Source organism: Geotrypetes seraphini, chromosome 10 (genome assembly GCF_902459505.1).
Source record: "Geotrypetes seraphini chromosome 10, aGeoSer1.1, whole genome shotgun sequence".
In the NCBI taxonomy this organism is placed as follows: domain Eukaryota; kingdom Metazoa; phylum Chordata; class Amphibia; order Gymnophiona; family Dermophiidae; genus Geotrypetes; species Geotrypetes seraphini.
In genome coordinates, this window is record NC_047093.1 from 32,296,123 (window position 1) to 32,317,771 (window position 21,649).

At 46.6% G+C, this 21,649-nt stretch overlaps 1 protein-coding gene across 6 annotated transcripts in view; it reads right to left on the bottom strand.

Annotated features, from left to right (window-relative positions):
- Nucleotides 1-21,649, bottom strand: part of RHBDF2 (rhomboid 5 homolog 2) — a 152,506-nt gene that overhangs the window by 24,223 nt on the left and 106,634 nt on the right. For 5 of the 6 annotated variants that reach the window (XM_033961734.1, XM_033961735.1, XM_033961737.1 and 2 more), the window contains 5 exons: nt 19,528-19,591; nt 16,642-16,736; nt 7,254-7,329; nt 4,420-4,520; nt 3,004-3,157 (listed from right to left, as the gene is read on the bottom strand). In XM_033961734.1, coding sequence (XP_033817625.1) covers nt 3,004-3,157; nt 4,420-4,520; nt 7,254-7,329; nt 16,642-16,736; nt 19,528-19,591 — 490 coding nt within the window. The remainder of the gene's footprint in view (nt 1-3,003; nt 3,158-4,419; nt 4,521-7,253; nt 7,330-16,641; nt 16,737-19,527; nt 19,592-21,649) is intronic. The other variant, XM_033961740.1, reaches the window with a different exon arrangement.

The window sequence follows — 21,649 nt, forward strand, 5'->3', positions numbered from 1 at the left end:
AAACGCGGCAGCTAGAAGGCAAAAACACTGGAGCTCAGATCCACAGGGCTTTCTTGCTCCGCGGAAAAATTTGAACTGAGGACCACGAGGTGGGATGCGCCCTCTAGTGGGCGAGAAGGCACGCACATGCGTGGTGCAGTGTGCAAACTTGAAACTTCTATCAAGTTTGCTTGAAAAGCTGTCCGCGCCGGGGCTCCGTAGATGACGTCACCCACATGTGAGAATATCATGCCTGCTTGTCCTGGGATAATTGAATGCAATACTCAAGGTGAGATTGCACCATTTAAGCGATACAGAGGTATTATAATATTCTTAGTCTTGTTTACCATGTCTTTTCTAATAACTCCTAGCATCTTGTTTGCTTTTTTGGCCACCATCGCACATTGGGCGGAAGGTTTCATCGTATTGTCTACCATGACACCCAGATACTTTTCTTTGGCGCTAACCCCAAGGTGGACCCTAGCATCTGGTAACTATGATTTGGATTATTCTTCCCAATGTGCATCACTTTGCATTTGTCCACGTTAAATTTGGACAGTCTTCCAGTTTCCTAAGGTCTGCCTGCAATTTTTCACAGTCTAAATTCGTTTTTAACAACTTTGAACAGTTTAGCGTCATCTGCAAACAATCACTTCACTCATCGTCCCAATTTCCAGATCATTTATAAATAAGTTAAAATAGCAAGTTAAATGTCTATTTATTATGTTTTTCCTACTTAAAACATGAAAGCTTCCAAATGATCCACATCAGAGGTGACTGCACATATGCTTCTTAGATATTATATTGTTCAGCATTAGTATTCAAGTCAGAATAAAAATACCATACAATTTAACATACTATCCATGGTCCGGTGACCTTGGATATAATGAGTTCCCTGATCAATCTGAAAATTTTTTTTCCTTGTGGGGAAGGGAGTTTGTAAGGGGTGCTCAAAAAAATTACCTAACCCCTTACTGAAACCAAAAGGGTAAGTAGAACGAGGACTCAAAGATTCAGGCCCCATATCTGATCGTGTCAACACCCCCACACCAACCTCCTAACTCCAGGGGCATATGGCAAGTGTAGTGTGCACTGGGGGAAGAGTCTGTGCAGAGGCTGGGGCGGCTTATAAGGAGGTCTGTAAATGTCACTTCGGCATCCCGTGCTTGGTCTAAGAACTATTTCAGGTCAACAAGGATACATGCACGGATGTCCACTACCAGCTGGGGCTGCTAATCTCCCTTCTATCTCGGTCAACAGAACATAAATACAGAGAAACGTTAACCCTCTTCAGGTTTTAACATCTCCAGTGTTCACATGGTTTCTATGTTCTTTTGGTGCTTCAAGAGTGGAAAGGGTGCCTTAAGAGAGGATTTCGCTCATTTGGCCGGCTTCCTTTGTGCCCACACTGGCCACACACAGCCAGCTACAGCCCTGCTGCTTTTAAAACAGTGACCAGTGCTGTGGGCTTTGGAAACAATAAATATTCAAGCCATTCAAATACTGCCGAAGTCTTTAAACATTCTATAACTACCGTGAAACCAGGGGTTCATAGTCTAAAGCGCGCGAGGACAAAGGCGCACAGACAACTGGGCGCAGGACTTAATCGCGCCGAAGAAAAACCGTATTTTAAGGGGCTCCGACGGGGGGGTTTGCTGGTGAGGAACCCCCCCCCCACTTTACTTAATAGAGATCGCACTGGCGTTGTGGGGGGTTGTAACCCCCCTCATTATACTGGAAACTTAACTTTTTCCCTGTTTTTTAGAGAAAAAGTTAAGTTTTCAGTATAATGTGGGGAGGTCACATCCCCCCAACATGGCAGTGTGAGGCAACGTGATCCCTATTAAGTAGAGTGGGGGGGTTCCCCCCACACGCCCCCCGTCAGAGCCCTTTAAAATACGGTTCTTCTTCGGCGCGATTAAGCCCTGCGCTCGGTTGTCGGCGCGCCTTTGTCCTCGTGCGCTTTTGACCCGTCACCGAAACTAGGTGTGTGGATTACAATTCTTGAGCCGTCAACACCAGGAAAAAAAAAAATAAAAAAATAAGACGGTACCCAACAGCTTTCCAATGAGATCAGCATATAGCCCCAAAAGGCTTTCGTGGTATATAATTAAAGATTTATGTTATAACTTTTCATCCATATAAGCATTTAGCAGTTTGTGTAACTTCTGATAGATGGACTTTGGATGATTATAGATGGATTTTACATTTGGATTTCTCATTTGAATAAAACTCTTTTTTTTTTTTTTTTTTTTACAGCTCTTGTTACATCCAGAGACTTTTGGTTTCATTCTGTTTTGTTTTGGGTTTACCTGCATTACACCCCATGCACCAGGTCAGTCAGAAGGCTCTCTATAGGCGTTTGGACCCAGATTCTATAAACGATACCTAAAGATAGGTGTGCTAACTTATTTAAAAAGCTTAACAGGTGCCAATAATAAGCAATTAACACCTCATAATTAGCTTAAATCAAAATTAATTGGGTGGTAGGCGCCTAGTCCAAAGTGCTTACGAGAAAGTAGGCATCTTTGGCACGTAGGCGCCCGTTTCGGATGTATTTATTCATTCATTTTTCTACACCGTTCTCCCAGGGGAGCTCAAAACTGCTTACGTGGATTTATTCAGGTACTCAGGCATTTTCCCTTGTCTGGCCCAATGGGTTCACAATCTATCTAATGCACCTGGGGCAACGGGAAAATTAAGTGACTTGCCCAGGGTCACAAGGAGCAGCATGGGTCTGAACCCACAACCCCAGGATGCCGAGGCTGTAGCTTTAACCGCTGCGCCACACTCTCTTAGGCCACGAAAACCTGGTCATAATTAGGGTGCGCCTAAGATTAGGACACTTACAGGCAGCCGAGTCAAAATTTAGGCGCCGTTAGGTACAATTCTGTAAATGGCGCCTAACTCAAGACCGCTATGTGCTACGGTTCCTCTGCGCCTACATTTTAGGCACCGTTTACAGAATCGGGGCCGTGGTTTCCCAGTGGCTTCAAGCCCAGTTCACATACGTTTGTGGCTTACCTCCGCTCTATATGGCAAGAAAAGGGCACTTGCCAGGTTGCCCGAAATGCCACTGAGGATGTATATGATGGCTATTCTGAGCCAGCCTGCTAACTTCTCTAAATCCCTTAGTACAGTCATCTGAAAGGTCACCGACACCAAACAGTGGATAATCCTGGAGAGAGAGAAAGAGAGAGGTCATTTCACCGCTATCTCTCACCGTATACAGAGGGTGCAATGGCAGGGGGGCTGCCTGAAATTAATCTTCAGTCTTTCACCCCCTCCCAATTAACTTTCAGGTTCTTAGCCTGCAGCTTACCCTCAAGATTTTGATAATTAAACTCGATGATCATGATCGCCAAACAAAAATCCTATACAATGCAGGTTGAAATATGCTGATGTTCTTTGAGTCTGTGTGACCAGCGGCATAGTAAGGGGGGGTGGGGACGGTCTGCCCTGGGCGCGGTCTTTGTAGTGGCACCGTCACCCTCCTCCTCTCCACCCCTGCCCCTTCCCGAACCCCCTGCCATGCCTCTGCGCCCCTTCCCTAGTACCTGTTTTAATGCTGCTATTTAATATATTTAGAAATGATCTAGAAACAGGGACGAAGTGCGAAATAATAAAATTTGAGGATGACACCAAACTATTTAGTGGAGCTCGGACTAAGAAGGACTGCGAAGAATTGCAAAGGGACTTGAACAAACTAGGGGAATGGGCGACAAGATAGCAGATGAAGTTCAACATTGAGAAATTTACATTTGGGAAGCAGAAACCTGAGGTACAACTATACGATGGGAGGGATGTTATTGAATGAGAGTACCCAAGAAAGGGACTTGGGGGTAATGGTGGACATGACAATGAAGCCGACGGCACAGTGCGCAGCGGCCGCTAAGAGAGCGAATAGAATGCTAGGTATAATCAAGAAGGGTATTACTACCAGAACGAAAGAAGTTATCTGCATCTACTTTTTGCTGCCCCTAAGAAGCTGCTGTCCTAGACGGCCTCTCTTGCAAAATGGTTAAGGCCAGCCCTGAGTGTGTCACCTTTCGAGCACAGTAACTTAAAGATGCGATGAATTAGTACTTCCTATGTACTGCATGTTCACTTCCACTGGCTGCAGAATAATTTAGGGCAAAAGGGTGGGGGGAGGCAAATTATGTAAGATAACAGTATTTCCCTGTCCCTGGAGATCTTACAAAGTTTACTTCTGAGGCAAAGGAGGATTAAGTTTTCTTGGACAAGTCACAAAGGATCTGCAGTTGGTTTTGACCCAAGTTCTCACCTCTCAAGAAACTGCTAATGGTATGGCTGGGCTTCAGAACAGGGTTATCGGAAGATACCAACTTGCCTTACACAACCAAGTATGGGACCTCCAACAGTCCTCCAAACTAAAATGCTGCCTTGCATTCACCCAAGTTATGCTGCCTCTGCATTTACCCAGCATGAAGGAAGAGAGAGAGCCAAAGCCGATAGAACTGGTCAGGGATTTCCGGGTTCAGGAATGGTAACAGGCCACACACTTCATCCAGACAGTGAACCTGAGCAAACAGAAAACAAATACCAGTCTATGGAAGGGCTTAGCTTTGTTTTAAGAGCTCTTTCAGTAACAATCATGCTTATGCACATCAGAAATATTGTGCATTGCTCAAATTCAGCAGAAGTATGACTGACATACCCTCCTTTATTGCATATATGGAAAAATACTAAATTGGACCATTATTATAATGTTTCTGAACCCTCTCACCCCCCCCTCTCAATATTAATTGCAAGAGCAGAGGAAATCTACTTGGAGCCAGATTCTCAAAACTCGTTGGTAAAATCTGGCAAGTCGATGTAGTTCCTGTAATGGGAGCAACTTTTATTTTACAAGTGATTCTCAACATAATTGCATGAAAATGATATGTATGCTATTTGTGTGGAGAATCACCGGTAAAGAACGGGAGGAACTGTGCCTGGTGCTTGCTCAGAAGGGCGATTGCAAAGCACAGCTCCTCCCTTCTGTTAAAGCTGCTCTCCCTGTCCCGATCAACTGAGCCGCAGGTCTCCCCAAGTCCTGCCGGCTTAGCTGATTAACTGGCAGAGCAGCAGAAAGAAGAGCCCCCTTCCCGCTGACACTCCCCTCACTCCCCATTGCCCGGACCCCCCCCCCCAACAACACCTTGCACAAGATTGGCAGAAGGGATGTCGACTCCCTCCTACCACCACCAGGGTCCCCCGCCACCCTGCCCCGCCAGCTTCCCCCCGGCACTCCCAAAAGGAGGGATGCCCACTCCCTCCTGCTGCTGGGGTCCCCCGCCCCCCACTGTACCTTTCTGACAAAAGCTGGCTTGAGGCATGCCTAATTTCTCAGGCCATAGAAGATTAGCTAGAAGGAGTCTTTAAACTTTAAAGCATTTAATACTTGTTCCGGCTAACAGACCTCAGAAGTACCATACTGTATGTCTATAAGCTTTAAAGATCATACAGATTCAATTGGCACCCATGGTCGTCATAGGCCTCTATAATACTTTTTATCAGTTTTCATATATATATATATATATATAAATATAGATATTTTAGATATCAAAATGTACTCATCTTTCATCTACGCGGGTGGGGGTAGGCTGTAGGGTAGGGATGTAAGGTACTGCTGAAAGTTTCTTCTATTTATTTGTCTATATTGAATATAACTGTTCTAAGGGTGATAAAATATAATATTATTTCACTATTGCAGGGGGATTTTCCTTGAAAAAGCCCATTCGGGGCGAAACATAGTCTAAGAGGAGTGCCTACCCCCACCCGCGTAGATGAAAGATGAGTACATTTTGATATCTAAAATATCTATATTTATATATATGAAAACTGATAAAAAGTATTATAGAGGCCTATGACGACCATGGGTGCCAATTGAATCTGTATGATCTTTAAAGCTTATAGACATACAGTATGGTACTTCTGAGGTCTGTTAGCCGGAACAAGTATTAAATGCTTTAAAGTTTAAAGACGCCTTCTAGATAGTCTTCTAGTGCTTGATATTTAAGGAGGTCTGAAACACTCGAGCCTGATATTGTAGATTAATTTCTCAGGCCGGCAGGCTTGTCTCTTCAAAATGGTGGGCCTTCTCGGTGCATCCCAAGATACACTGGGAAGGGGCCTAAGACTCTTATTGGTCCAGGTACCCAAGTCTTCTCTCCCATGGGAGGGCCCCTGGCGGTGGGAAGGAGTGGGACCTGCCGGAGGTGTCAGGGGGACAGAGACCCTGACAGCAGGAAGGAGTGTGCATCCCTCCTGCTGTCCTTAGAATTCAGAGTCTTTTTTATCATTTGTAATGGGGGGGGAGGGGTCTGAGCTGTCAAGCCTTACATTCTGTCAGTGCCTGAACCAATCAATGCTCAGGCACTGACCAGAAAGTAAGGCTACAACAGCTCAGACCCTGACGGAAAATTCTGCCTGCAAATGTGGCATAAGGTTAGGGTATTACCCAGCGATGATAGAGAATCGCCCAGAGTGCTCATGTAAACATTAATGAGCCTATTTTACTACCATTTTAATATTAATGACCTCATTGTACTAAATTTGCATGACAAGGTCGGAGACTGCTAGGAAACTCAGAAAAGGCTGTTCTGATAATCGGCTGCTAAAATACCAACATGTTAAACTGGCTGGAACCAGTTTAACGTCCATCGTTAAGGGCATGGTAAGTTTTGAGAATCTAGTGAGACATTTGATCACCTGCAGACCCCTTTTGATTCATTCATCCTTTAAAACCATTAGTTTTCAACCCAGTCCCTCCTGGCACACCCAACTAGTTGGGTTTCAGGACATCCACAATGAATATGCACGAGAGATTTGAATACCAAGGAGATGGTATATGCTAGGGATCTCAAAGTCCCTCCTTGAGGGCCGCAATCCAGTCGGGTTTTCAGGATTTCCCCAATGAATATGCACTGAAAGCAGTGCATGCACATAGATCTCATGCATATTCATTAGGGAAATCCTGAAAACCCGACTGGATTGCGGCCCTCAAGGAGGGACTTTGAGACCCCTGGTATATGCGCATCTGTTTCATGCATATACATTGTGTATATGCTGAAAATCTGATTGGCTGGGTGCACACAGGGGTCTGGGCTGTGAAGCGATGCCTTGAACATCAGCTTACTGTTGGTTAGCAAGTCAAAATCAAGCCCTGCTCTATTGACGTTTGTTGAAGCCAATGACACTGCTCAACTTGTTCCCCGCAGCCGCACTCTAAAAATGGTCCAGGGTCACAAAGCCATGTCGGTTTCCCTCACCTGTGAGCACAAAGTTGCCTCCTCATGAAAGTAGCCGTGCATGAAGTCACAATACTCCCTTGTTGTAATCTCACAGCTACATGGGGAAGGGGGAGGACACAGAAAAGGAAAAAACAGGCGTTAAGTGTGTGAGTGTAAGTGAGTGTAAGTGCATGAGTTTGTGTGTTAGTCACCATTACTTAGGTTCATTACATAAACCAGCTAAGAACATAAGAATGGCCTTACTTGTTCAGACCAATGGTCCATCAAGCCCAGTAACCCGTTCTCAGAGTGACCAATCCAGGTCACTAGTACCTGGCCAAAACCCAAGGTGTAGCAATATTCCATGCTACCAATACAGGGCAAGCAGTGGCTTCCCCCTTGTCTTTCTCAATAACAGACTATGGACTTTTCCTCCAGGAACTTGTCCAAACCTTTCTTAAAACCAGCTATGCTATCCGCTCTTACTATATGCCTAACTGAAACATTAGGCCAGGGTTTTCCTGTCCTAATTTCCCAGCGTATTAACAGACGCCTACCAATGCATAAGACACACCACGTCTACTTTGCGGGTAGGTGCTTCAGTTTAGGCGTTAGTAGGCACCGTGCCGAGTTCCATGTGGAACTCATAATTAATGCATTTCATTTTTTTAAAAAAATTAGCTTTCAATGGCGTAGCCAATTACCACACCCATTAAGCTAATTAAACAATTTTGAGCTCCGTGCAGAACTCAGCTAGGCTTTGCCAATCCAGGCGCCATTTATACGAGGGATCTTCAAAAAGTTTCCGTACTTTTAAACACTATTTATTTAATATCTCAAGCAAATTACATCACTTTTCCACACAATCACCCTGTTTTGTGATACATTTTTCCCAGTGTCTTACTAATTTCTTAATGCCATCAGAAAATAATATTTTTGGTTGAGTGTGAAAATATGAAAGTGCAGTCAAGTGGAGAAGGCTTCCTCCAGGGCAAGACAAATGATGGGGTGTATCCGCAGAGGTTTCGTCAGCAGGAGACCTGAAGTTATGATGCCGTTGTACAGAGCCATGGTGAGGCCTCACATGGAGTACTGTGTTCAGTTTTGGAGACCACACTACCGAAAGGACGTGCTGAGGATCGAGTCGGTTCAGCGAACGGCCACCAGGATGGTCTTGGGGCTCAAGGATCTCACGTATGAAGAAAGATTAAAAAAATTGCGGCTGTACTCACTTGAGGAAAGAAGAGAACGGGAAGATATGATTGAAACATATAAGTACATCACGGGACGCATCGAGTCAGAAAATGATATCTTCTGGCTCATGGGACCCTCGACCACCAGAAGGCATCCGCTGAAAATCAGGGGAGGGAAGTTTCATGGCGACTCCAGGAAGTACTTCTTCACCGAAAGAGTGGTGGATCACTGGAACAGACTCCCACTCCAGGTGATAAAGGCCAGCAGCGTGACGGATTTTAAGAGAAAGCACAGTTACTTACCGTAACAGGTGTTATCCAGGGACAGCAGGCAGATATTCTTTACGCATGGGTGACGTCACCGACGGAGCCCCGGTACGGACCTTTTTAACTAGAAAGTTCTAGTTGGTCGCACCGCGCGTGCGCGAGTGCCTTCCCGCCCGACGGAGGAGTGCGTGGTCCCCAGTTAGGATAAGCCAGCTAAGAAGCCAACCTGGGGAGGAGGGTGGGACGTAAGAATATCTGCCTGCTGTCCCTGGATAACACCTGTTACGGTAAGTAACTGTGCTTTATCCCAGGACAAGCAGGCAGCATATTCTTTACGCATGGGTGACCTCCAAGCTAACAGAGAGGGAGGAGGGATGGTTGGCCATTAGGAAAATAAATTTTGTAACACAGATTGGCCGAAGTGCCCATCCCGTCTGGAGAAGGCATCCAGACAGTAGTGAGTAGTGAACGTGTGAACTGAGGACCAAGTGGCAGCCTTGCAGATTTCCTTGATGGGCGTGGAACGGAGGAAAGCCACAGAAGCAGCCATAGCTCTAACCCTGTGGGCCGTGACAGCACCTTCCAGTGATAGACCGGCCCGAGCATAACAGAACGCAATACAGGCAGCCAGCCAGTTGGAGAGCGTCCGTTTAGAGACAGGACGACCCAGACGGTTAGGATCGAAGGTCAGAAAGAGCTGAGGGGACGAGCGGTGAGCCCTGGTACGGTCAAGGTAGTATGCAAGGGCACGCTTACAGTCCAGGGTGTGCAACGCCTGTTCCCCAGGATGAGAATGGGGCTTAGGGAAAAAGACAGGCAACACAATGGACTGGTTGAGGTGAAAAGCCGAGACCACCTTGGGAAGGAATTTAGGATGGGTACGCAGAACCACCTTGTCATGGTGAAAAACAGTGAACGGTGGATCGGCGACCAGTGCATGCAGCTCACTAACCCTCCTGGCAGAGGTGATGGCAATGAGGAAAAGCACCTTCCATGTTAGAAGTTTGAGCGAAGTTGTGGCAAGAGGCTCAAAAGGAGGTTTCATGAGGGCTGATAAAACCACATTCAGGTCCCAGACGACAGGAGGAGGCTTCAGAGGTGGTTTGACATTGAAGAGGCCTCTCATGAACCGGGAAACCAGTGGATGAGTCGTCAGAGGTTTTCCGAGGATAGGCAGATGAAACGCAGTGATGGCACTGAGGTGGACTCTGATTGAGGTAGACTTGAGGCCAGCGTCGGATAGCGAGAGCAAATAGTCCAGTACAGTTTCCACCGCCAATGAGGTGGGATCGTGATGATGCCGTCGACACCAAGAGGAGAACCGGGTCCACTTCTGATGGTAACATTGGAGGGTGGTCGGTTTCCTGGAGGCGTCCAAAATGCGACGGACAGGCTGAGATAGATTTTCTGGAGAGGTCAGCCCGAGAGAAACCAAGCTGTCAGGTGGAGCGAAGACAGATTGGGATGCAGTAGAGACTGACGTTGCTGCGTAAGTAGAGTAGGAAACACAAGAAGAGGAATGGGCTCCCTGGAGCTGAGCTGAAGAAGGAGGGAGAACCAGTGTTGGCGAGGCCACCGAGGAGCGATGAGAATCATGGTGGCCCTGTCCCTGCGGAGTTTGGACAACGTGCGCAACATCAGAGGTAGTGGAGGAAAGGCATAGAGGAACCGATCCGTCCAGTCGAGCAGGAACGCGTCTGGGGTCAGACGATGAGGAGAGAAGAATCTGGAACAGAACTGGGGCAGCTGATGGTTGTGAGGGGCTGCAAAGAGGTCCACCTGCGGAGTGCCCCAGCGAGCAAAGATGGAGTGGAGTGTTGAAGGGTCGAGTCCACTCGTGAGGTTGAAGGATGCGGCTGAGATTGTCGGCCAGGGAGTTCTGTTCGCCCTGGATATAGACAGCCTTGAGGAAGAGATTGCGGGCCGTGGCCCAGGTCCAGATGCGGAGAGCCTCCTGACAAAGGAGGCGAGATCCGGTGACGCCTTGCTTGTTTATGTAGTACATGGCGACTTGATTGTCTGTGCACAGGAGAAGAACCTGAGGGCAGAGAAGGTGCTGGAAGGCCTTGAGAGCATAGAACATGGCTCTGAGTTCCAGGAAATTGATGTGATGTTGACGCTCCTGAGGGGTCCAGAGTCCCTGGGTGCGTAGATCTCCGAGGTGAGCTCCCCACGCATAGGGGGAGGCATCCGTGGTGATGATCATGGAGTGAGGGGGCAGATGAAAGAGTAGACCCCTGGAAAGATTTGAGGAGTTCAACCACCATTGAAGAGATCGCTGAAGAGACGATGTCACAGATATGGGATGAGAAAGAAGATCCGTGGTCTGTGACCATTGGTTAGCAAGAGTCCATTGGGGTGTCCTGAGGTGGAGTCGTGCCAGGGGAAGCACATGTACCGTCGAGGCCATGTGGCCCAGGAGGACCATCATCTGTCGGGCAGGAATGGAGTGATGAAGGAGCACCTGACGACAGAGGTGGAGCAGGTTCCGTTGACGATCGGAGGGGAGAAACACCCTCATTAGTGTGGTGTCGAGAACTGCTCCAATGAACTGAAGTCGCTGCGTAGGAAGTAGATGCGACTTGGGGTAGTTGATCTCAAACCCCAGGAGATGGAGGAGAGAGATGGTGTGATGAGTGGCTTGAAGCACAAGTGGTGATGTAGGTGCTTTCACCAACCAATCGTCCAAGTAGGGGGAACACCTGGAGTTTGTGAGACCTGAGGAAGGCCGCCACCACAATAATGCACTTGGTGAACACCCTGGGCGATGAAGCGAGGCCAAAAGGTAGCACTTTGTACTGATAGTGACGGTGCTGTATCTGAAAACGGAGGTAGCGACGTGAAGTTGGATTGATTGGGATGTGAGTGTAGGCCTCTTTGAGGTCCAGGGAACATAGCCAGTCGTGTTGAGAGAGAAGAGGGTACAGCGTGGCAAGGGAGAGCATTCTGAACTTCTCCTTGACCAGACACTTGTTGAGGTCCCTGAGATAGAGGATGGGACGAAGGTCTCCTGTCTTCTTGGGAACCAGGAAGTAGCGGGAGTAGAAACCCTGACCCCTTTGGGCCGGAGGCACTTCTTCGATGTCATTGATTGGACCTCCCTCAGGAGGAGGGGGGTTTGGGAGGAGTGAGAAGCAGACTCTACGGGAGGATTGTTCGGTGGAAGAGTCTGGAAGTTGAGAGAGTAGCCGTGGCGAATGATGTTGAGGACCCACTGGTCCAATGTGATGACCTCCCAACGGCTGAGAAAGATGTGGAGACGGCCTCCGATTGGTTGAGGAAAAGGCAATGAAGGCGGGAGACTGGCTATGCCCTGGAGAGAAGAGTCAAAAGGGCTGAGAGGGCTTGGAAGGTGGAAGAGGCTTGGCAGGTTGGTTGGACTGAGACCGAGCCTGGGTGTGGTGTTGTTGATGACGGGGCCGCCTAGGTTGTTGTGAAGGCGGATTGAGCGGCCTGGCTGAGAACCTGCGTTGATATGAGGACTGTGGCCTGTAAGGTTGAGCAGGTGGAGCCTTTTTCTTGGGTTTAACCAGGGTGTCCCATCTGGTCTCATGGGCCGAGAGTTTCTGGGTGGTTGAATCCAGGGACTCCCCAAAAAGTTCATCCCCAAGACAGGGAGCGTTGGCTAGACGGTCTTGGTAGTTGATGTCCAAATCAGATACTCTTAGCCAAGCCAGGCGGCGCATGGCAACAGCAATGGCAGAGGCACGAGAGGTCAGCTCAAAAGAATCGTAGATAGAGCGTACCATAAATTTCCTCAGTTGAAGGAGACTGGAAATTTGTTGCTGGAAATGTGGAATCTTTCTCTCTGGAATATATTTTTGAAGGGCGGACAGCTGTTGGACCAGGTGTTTCATGTAAAATGAAAAGTGGAAGGTGTAATTGTTCGCCCTGTTGGCCAGCATGGCATTCTGGTAGAGCCTTTTGCCAAACTTGTCCATAGTTTTGCCCTCTCTGCCAGGAGGGGTGGAGGCATAAACAATGGCGCCCTGAGTCTTCTTCAAGGTGGACTCAACAAGGAGAGACTCATGGGGCAATTGAGGTTTGTCAAACCCCGGGATAGGGATAACCCGGTAAAGGCTATCTAACTTACGGGGGGCCCCGGGGACTGTGAGGGGATTCTCCCAGTTTTTATAAAAGGTTTCCCGTAGTATGTCATGCACGGGTAACTTGAGGAACTCCTTAGGCGGTTGTTCAAAATCCAGGGCCTCCAGAAAGGCTTGGGATTTTTTGGAGTCTGATTCTAGAGGGAGCGACAAAGCCGCTGACATCTCCCTGAGGAACTTGGAGAATGAGGATTGCTCAAGTTTGGAAGTGGTATCGGGCGCTGAGGGTTCCTCGTCCGATGAGGAGACATCCTCCTCGGTACCGGGAGGGGATTCTTCCCATAAGTCCGGGTCCCGGACCTCCGGTTGCACATGTCGAGAAACCGGGGTGGAAGGCTCGGTATGGTGGGTCTTAGATAGAGACTTGCCCGAGCGCACCGAAACGGTACCGGGAGATGAAGATCGGTGTTGGTCCCGGTCTCGGGAAGAACGGTGCCCTGCCCGGTCCCAAGGTGGATCTGTAGTGGTATGTGAGGGAACTACAGGATGGGCACGGAGCTGTTCAGCCGAGAGAATCGGCATGGATGTATTAAGTGGCACCGATGGGGTGGATACCGGTTGTTCGGTGCGGGGCTCAGGCCAGTCTGGTACCGAAAGGAGCGGTGCCAGGATAGTGGGTAACAGGTGCTGGAGTTGATGCTGCAGCTGTTCCTGTAATTGCTTCTGGAGGATGGCCGCGATGCGGTCATCCAGGGGTGGCACCGGAACCGCTTTCTTTTGTTTCGGTTCCATAGGTGCCGCTCCACGCCCCGGCGATGAGGAGGCCGATGACAAGGCACTCACCGAGATCGGGGCGGAGCATTTCCGGGGTCGGCGTGAAGCCGGTAAGGTCGGTGCCGCCACTGTGGCTGGGGGGCGCTCGAGGGAAGAGGAAGGCTTCTTAGCCGGCTTATCTGGCGCCAGCGGCGCCGATGTCGGATCGGGCGTCGTCGAAGTGGTGGGAGTCGATTTTGGTGGTACCGCCGCCGACGCCGTGGATTCCATCGCAGACCCGGTGCCGAATAGGATGTTCTGCTGGATCTGGCGATTTTTAAGTGTTCGTTTTTTAAGAGTGGCACAGCGGGTGCAGGAGTCCGCCCGATGCTCAGGACCCAAACACTGCAAGCACCAATTGTGTGGGTCAGTGAGGGAGATCGGGCGTGCACACCGCTGGCACTTCTTAAAACCTGGCTGCGGGGGCATGAATGGGAATACGGCCTCCGCAAAATCAAACCCGGAGGCCTGTATAGTGGCAATAGGCCCCGCCGGGGCTGGTTCGAAAAAGAAGAAAAAGAAAGTAATTTTTTTTTTTTTGCAAATGAAAAGAAAAAAGGAACCCGAAGGTAAGAAAGTAAAATAACAGGAAAAATTCGCGAGCGGGAAGGCAAAAGGGAAGATTTCAACGACGGTTGAAAAAACATGCGTCTTCTTCGCTCCGCGGAAACGAAGAAACTGGGGACCACACACTCCTCCGTCGGGCGGGAAGGCGCACGCGCGGTGCGGCCAACTAGAACTTTCTAGTTAAAAAAGTCCGTACCGGGGCTCCATCGGTGACGTCACCCATGTGTAAAGAATATGCTGCCTGCTTGTCCTGGGATAAAATGGGATACTCACATGGGATCTTTAAGGGAGTAAATTCAGGGGAGGGGATACTTGGAATGGGCAGACTTGGTGGGCTATAGCCCTTTTCTGCTGCTTTTTTCTATGTTTCTATCCAACACAAAATACACTTATTCAATAAAGCAGAGGTAGTACAAGAGACCACCATAGCTGCGTATCAGTCCCTGATTGCTCCTACTTTTCTTAATAATGACAATAAAGTTAAAAGCAGTTTCACTTAGCTGTACATTGGAATGGGTGTTCCTTCACGTGCAACTCTCTGTTTCACCAGTTCCACCAAAAATTGTGTAACCACTTGTGCATCTCTATAACCAGTGCATTCCCTCCACTCGAGTTTTGCAAAAAAAAAAAAAAAAAAAAAAAAGACGCTTTCTCAGGAGGGATATAACAGGACCGCTTAAACACAGAAATGCCAGTATCCACTCTAAGTTGAGGTCATATTTTCAGGAAGAGGCATTTTACTCAGTGGGATAACAGGTGACAGGAGCACGTTACAGAGCTTCAAAGAAGGATTGGATAGGTTCCTAGAGGACAAAGGGATTGAGGGGTACAGATAGGAGCAGAGGTAGGTTATAGGGATAGGAGTAAGAGGTAAGTTATAGAAATAGGCAGGGACCACTGCTCAGGCAATAGGCCTGACGGGCCGCCGCGGGAGTGGACCGCTGGGCGAGATGGACCTCTGGTCTGCCTCAGCGGAGGCAACTTCTTATGTTTATGTGGACTTGTCAGGTTGATTCTTAAAGAGATAGCAGGTTGCTAACAACTTGTTGGCTAAAGGCCTAATTTTGTATAGGATGCTGGCATCTGTGGCCGCCGATTGTGTGTCAATCATGCACCGGCATCCCAAGCAGAATTGTGCCTACACTTCCAGACAGGCACCTGAAATATAGGCCAGCAATTTGCAGGCCTACATTTCAGGTGTCTGTCTCCCATCTATGGAGACATATACCGATGTGTAAGCCCACCCAAGGCCACTCCCAGGCAAAGCCACACCCATGCCCTGCCTTTGGCGTGCTTAAGAGTCACTGTGTGTCTCCGCAGATATACTCCAGAGACCTACAATGCGGGCGTCCTGTCTTGTGGAGTTTAAAATAACAAACAAACAAGTGTCTCGATTGGCTGCCCAATGGTGGGACATGCGTTTTCGAGAATCAGGCCCTAAGTTCCTTTCTATGGTTTATTAATCTTGTTATACCGCTCGTTCATTTCACTGGTCCAAGCAGTTTAAAGAATACATTGTATGCTAATAGATCTCATGCATATTCATTGGGGAAATCCTGAAAACCCAACTGGATTGCGGCTCTCAAGAACCGACATTCGACACCACCGTATTAAGGCATTTTCTTTGCTTTTGTGCAAAGACCCTGCTAACATTGCCTTGGGTGTAAAGCATGTGGAAGGAAATATGGAGAAAGGACTTTAGGGTTAGAGCACCTTTGGAATGGAATGATTTGGTTTGCTCGACATAATGAAAAGGGAATAGTCCTTATTATAATTTAAGATTTCAAAATTATTGCAGTATTCCAGGCCTTGTTGCATCTGGGTAGCTAAAACCGACACTTCAGCCATCATGCTTTGGCTTTCTCGAGGATTTCAAAGCTTTCCTATTTCCCTGAAGGCTTTTTGTTTATAAGGTTTTAACTTGTATTTGCTAGATTGTACACCATCTTGACCGACATTCTTAGTACCAAGGAGAGGGTATATAACTTTTTATAAAGATGCCCTATTTAACTTTTTACTATGCAAAAGTTGCATCAACTTCTGCTCATGTGGGGATTCACTGAAACATACGATTTGATAAGGGCTGTCTAAGGTTTTGCACACATGTATGTAGAGAGGAAAAAAAGCAAAATAGCAACAAGCAGCAAAACCGCAATCAAACATGTGAAAAAAAAGAAAAAAACAAACAAACAAAAAAACCAACTACCTCTCTCCAGCTCTTAACATTATTTTGGCAGGCACTTAAGTTTCCTAAACATTTTTCCAACCCTGGTTAACCCTAACAATAGAGTTTCAAAGTCTGAGAAGTAACCCCGCCTACTTGGCAATGCCCTTAATATCAATGTGCTATATTGGCAGTGCCAACAATATTAGAATCAAATCAATAAAGTTCCTAATTCAAAACTTGTTGATGCCTTCCTGGCCTAGGAAACCCAGGGTTATTTGTCCTGTTCCTGCTCTTGTAACTTCTTGTACTGTCTTCCCTTCAATATGGTCCTATGACCCACCACAAATCAAGGCCAAAGTCAGTGCAATCCTTACCTGCCTTTAGTCCCAATACAGCAAGGTCTTCCTTTGATTTCACAGTCCATGTGTTTGAAACCTGTGTGATTTGTTGTTGTCTGAGAGGTACAAATCTGTAAAAGGGAAAAAAATATATATATAGATAAATATACAGACACAGATAATCTATTCTCTCTCTTTCTATCTATATATAGTATATTACTCTTTCCAAACATACTAGGACTAGGCATGCAATGAAGCTACTAAGTTGTAGATTTAAAACAATCCGGAGGAAATATTTCTTCACACACTGTGTAATTAAACTCTGGAATTCGTTGCTGGAAAATGTGGTGAAATTAGTTAGCTTAGCAGGGTTTAAAAAAAAGGTTTGGATAATTTCCTAAAAGGAGAAGTCCATAGACCACTATTAAGATGGCTTGGAGAAATCCACTGCTTATTCCTAGGCTACGCAGCATAAAATCCGCTTTACTACTTGGGATCTAGCTAGGTGGTTGGCCACTGGTGGAAACAGGATACTGGGCTTGATGGACCTTCGGTCTGTCCCAGTACAGCAATTCTTATGTTCTTATATGCTACTCTTTCCACCTTTTAGTATAGTTGTGGTATCCTGCACTATCTGACCATTTTAGGCAGGTTACAATTTAAATGTACGTAATCTCATAATAACAAATATTATTTATAAACATACGCCTCAATGCTACAGTAAACTATACTTCCCCCTCCGTATTCACGGTGATAGGAGAAAAACAACTCAGCGAATACCGAAAAACCGCAAATAACTTTTCACATGTTATTTGCGGTTTTCTGCGACAAACCCTAGAAAAAAATGCTAAAACCGCAAATAACCTGTAAAGAAAGTGCAGCGATTTTCTCTGTGCAACGCCCTGCTCCCAGCGATTTTCTATGACATAATTTTGGGGGAGGAGTCTGCAAACGAAAAACCACGAATAACCAAAACCGCGAATACGGAGGGGGAAGTGCAAACCAAAACAGAACAAAGTTCAGAGGCAAGCAATACAAAAATTCCAAGTCTTTAGTAGCACTCCACGTTACCACACAGAAAACTGATGGTCTGATTTCCAAGCAGCATGGCTGCCCAGGGCACAAACACTGCTCCTAGTGGCAAAATACGTGAATCACACAGGGCACAGTTTCAACTCGCTATAATCCTGTTCCCAAGTCTTGCTTCTGCTTCTAGGAGAAGCTGAGAATGCTGTGCAGGTGGAAGTCACTTCCAGGGAGAAAAGGGCAGGGGTAATCAGCCACTGTGCAACTGTAACATCAGTGTGTGTGGCGTGTAGTGAGTGGCGTGTGAGGTTTTGCCTGAGTTTCATTAAAAAGCAGCCATCTTTAAATTTACACATTTATAGGAAGCTTTGCTCTGTGAACCTGAAGTGATGCAAAACCCAATAATATGATCATACTTATAACAAAAATAATCAATGCAGTTAAAGACATACAGGAAACAAAGAAAAACCTCATCGTATATTTTATCAGATCATCCCTATTGAGAATTATCCTCTTTTCAATTTCTGCATCTTAACAATGGTCCAGTCCTTTGGCCTGCTTGACCCTCCATCCTTCCAGGGCTAAATCAGCATTGGCTACAGCTTACATGTCACAGGGGGAGAAAGTCACATGGAAGTAAGGAGGACTGATGGAAGTGTAACTCAGATGTCTCAATCTATCCTCTTTTTTCTGGAGGGTTTCTTTTCTTCTGAGCCTTGACTTGGTGCAAATAAAGAAGTTATATCTGGCTGCATGAACCCTTTCTGCTCTCACTGCTCTGTACTTAACAGCCTAGCTTCCTTAAGGTGACTCTGTGAGGGAGTGTTTACTTACTGAGATGCATTAATTGATTTTATGAAGAGATTCACCCAAGGCAAGTTGTTTTTGTTTTGTTTTTTTAGAATCGGATACATAAGAACATAAGAAGTTGCCCCACTGAGTCAGACCAGAGGTCCATTTTGCTCAGCAGTCTGCTCCCGCGATGGCCCATCAGGCCTAGTGCCTGAACAGTGATCCCTGATTAATTTTATAACTTACCTCTAATCCCATCCCTATAATCTACCTCTACTCTTATCTGTACCCCTCAATCCCTTTGTCTTCCAAGTACCTATCCAAAGTTTTTTTGAACCCCTGTAGCGTGCTCCTGTTTATCACATCCTCCGGTAGCGCGTTCCATGTATCCACCACCCTCTGTGTGAAAAAGAACTTCCTAGCGTTTGTTCTAAACTTCTCCCCTTTCAATTTCTCTGAGTGCCCCCTTGTACTTGTTGATCCCCTTAATATGAAAAATCTGTCCCTGTCTATTTTTTCTATGCCCTTCATGATCTTGAAGGTTTCTATCATGTCTCCTCTAAGTCTCCGCTTTTCCAGGGAGAAAAGCCCTAGCCTTTTCAGTCTGTCAGTATATGAGAGGTCCTCCATACCCTTTATTAGCTTAGTTACTCTTCTTTGAACTCTCTCAAGTACTTCCATGTCCTTCTTGAGGTACGGCGACCAGAAATGAACACAGTACTCCAGGTGCGGGCGCACCATAGCACGATACAGTGGCAGGATGACTACTCTTAAGTTATTTCCCCTATTTGTCCCCAGTGGGCTCACAATCTAATTATGATACCTTAGGTAATGGAAGGTTAGCTGACTTGCTTAGGGTCAAAAGGAGCGGCACTTGGATCAAACCCACAACCTCAGGGTGCTGAGGCAGCAGCTGTAACCACTAGGCCACAATACACTCCATCACAAGTACTCACTTTAGACCTACCTAAGTTCATCAGTGCAGGCTTAGTATGTGCATGGATCAAGTGTGTTCTATCAAGTCCTTTGCATGGTGGTGCATACCAGCTGGGCTACCTTTGCACACCATAGGTTGCCAACACCTGCTGTATAAAGGTCACTCACCGGCCACTTGGTGATGTCATCTTCCCAGACATGTGGCGTGATGGAAGCTGGCTCCTCGCATGTCCTGTGGAGAGTGGAATCGGTACGTAGTTAAGTAGAAAAAAATAATAGTGCACACTAAGGGGGGAGGGGGTTATAGCTTAGTAACTGGGTGCTACAATTTAGGTGCGCCGATACTGCGCAGTAAGCCTAAATTTGGCGTGCCCACTTACGCCAGGTGTAAACAGGTGTCCCTAAATCCAACAGTTACAGAATACTATAAGTTACATGCATGAGTTGCTCATGCAACTATTAGACATAACCATGGCCCACCCATGCGGCTCCTCTGTGAATACCCCACACACATTTATATGATAAGCAAGTTACGTGTCTGTATTATATTACACATGTTAAGTGGACGCTTACTTATTCTATAATTGTAGTTGCATAAATAGAATAAGGCCGGGGGGAGTGGGGGGGATTGAAGCTGGGCTACAATAAAGAGCAGTGCCAGAAAATTATTTTCAAGGAAAACGGTAAGATGGAAATTGGCAGATCTTTCTTAGAGTGGATGGCTGCAGCTAAACGAGTAACTGGGTTTAAGAAGGTAGGGGATAAGTACAGTGGATCTTTTGTCACTAGAAGAGGAGAAGACACGACCTTGTGATGTGCGTTTAAGTAATTGCAGCACGGTACTTGAATGTCAGAAAATATGCAATATAAGATGAACTGTTAGAAGTCCCAGTGGCAACACAAACATCTAAACAGCTGGGCTGTGTAATAAGCATCGATGTACTACAATCAAATAGCAACTAAGCAAGCTACACGTTCAGTAATAATGTGAAATGCAGGTGATCAAGTAGCTGGATCCATTCATTAGGCTACACAGGGGACACAGGAGGCTGAATTGCTGGGCAGCTGCCATACAAGTATTGCTTTAGATCAGTGGTTCCCAACCCTGTCCTGGAGGACCCTCAGGCCAGTCCGGTTTTCAGGACAGTCCTAATGAATATGCATGGAGCAGATTTGCATGCCTGGCACCTCCATTATATGCAGATCTCTCTCATGCATATTCATTAGGGTTATCCTGAAAACCCGACTGACCTGGTGGTCCTCCAGGACAGGGTTGGCAACCACTGCTTTAGATTACAGAGACTTCGGGATGGAGGGAGCCAAGTTTGGATCTTGTATGTTGTTTGACCCAAGGAAGCAGAGTACAAAAGGAGAAATACAGACACATACTCAGATAAAAACAAAAACCACAAAATTTTTTTAAAAAAAACACCCCACAACAAACCCAACCCCCCCCCTCGACTCTCTTGGATAAGGAGAAACACCTCAACACTGTGGTTTTCAGGATTTTTTTTTTTTTTAGCAACGTGGACTGGATGGTCTTTTTCCGACAACTACTAGGCTACCATTTCCAATCCCTCCCAGCATCAATTCCAACAGCTCATAACAAAGGCCACCTCTCAGCACGCGGATCTCAAAAGTGATCATTGAGAGCTATGCAATATCTGTGCAAACCCAGAACATCTTTCTGGAGCCTGCTTTCAGTGCATTTAGATTTTGTTCACACATTTCCTAAATTACAAAGGCACAACAAGCTTATATACATCTTAACTGCTTCTCTATAATCTAGACTGGTTTTGTCGAACTTTTACGACTAAGGGCTCCTTTTACTAAGGTGCGCTAGCGTTTTTAGCGTGCGTGCTAAACGCTAACACCTCCATTGAGCTTGCATTAGCATTTTTCTTTAGCGCGTGGTTTACACGCGATGACGCTAGCGTACCTTAGTAAAAGAAGCCCTAAGTGTTGTCATGTGACAGAACGCTACGTGTCGTCATATTGGTTGAAATTTGAATACCGGATGCTTTATAAATTATTGGTGTATCTTTGTATTCACAATCAGATGCCGAGGCGTTTGTAGGATAGCATTCTGCCATATGAACCGCAGTGTGAGTTGCGTTCAGCTACTCACGCTGATCTAGTTATTCCAACAGTGAAACAATTGCGATTGGCTGTGCCCAGAGTTCGTATGTTTTCATGTGTGGGCCCTCAGGAGTGGAATAAGCTCCCAGAGTACATACGACAGCAAACAAATTTGAGCAATTTTAGAAAATGCTGAAAAAACATCTTTTCT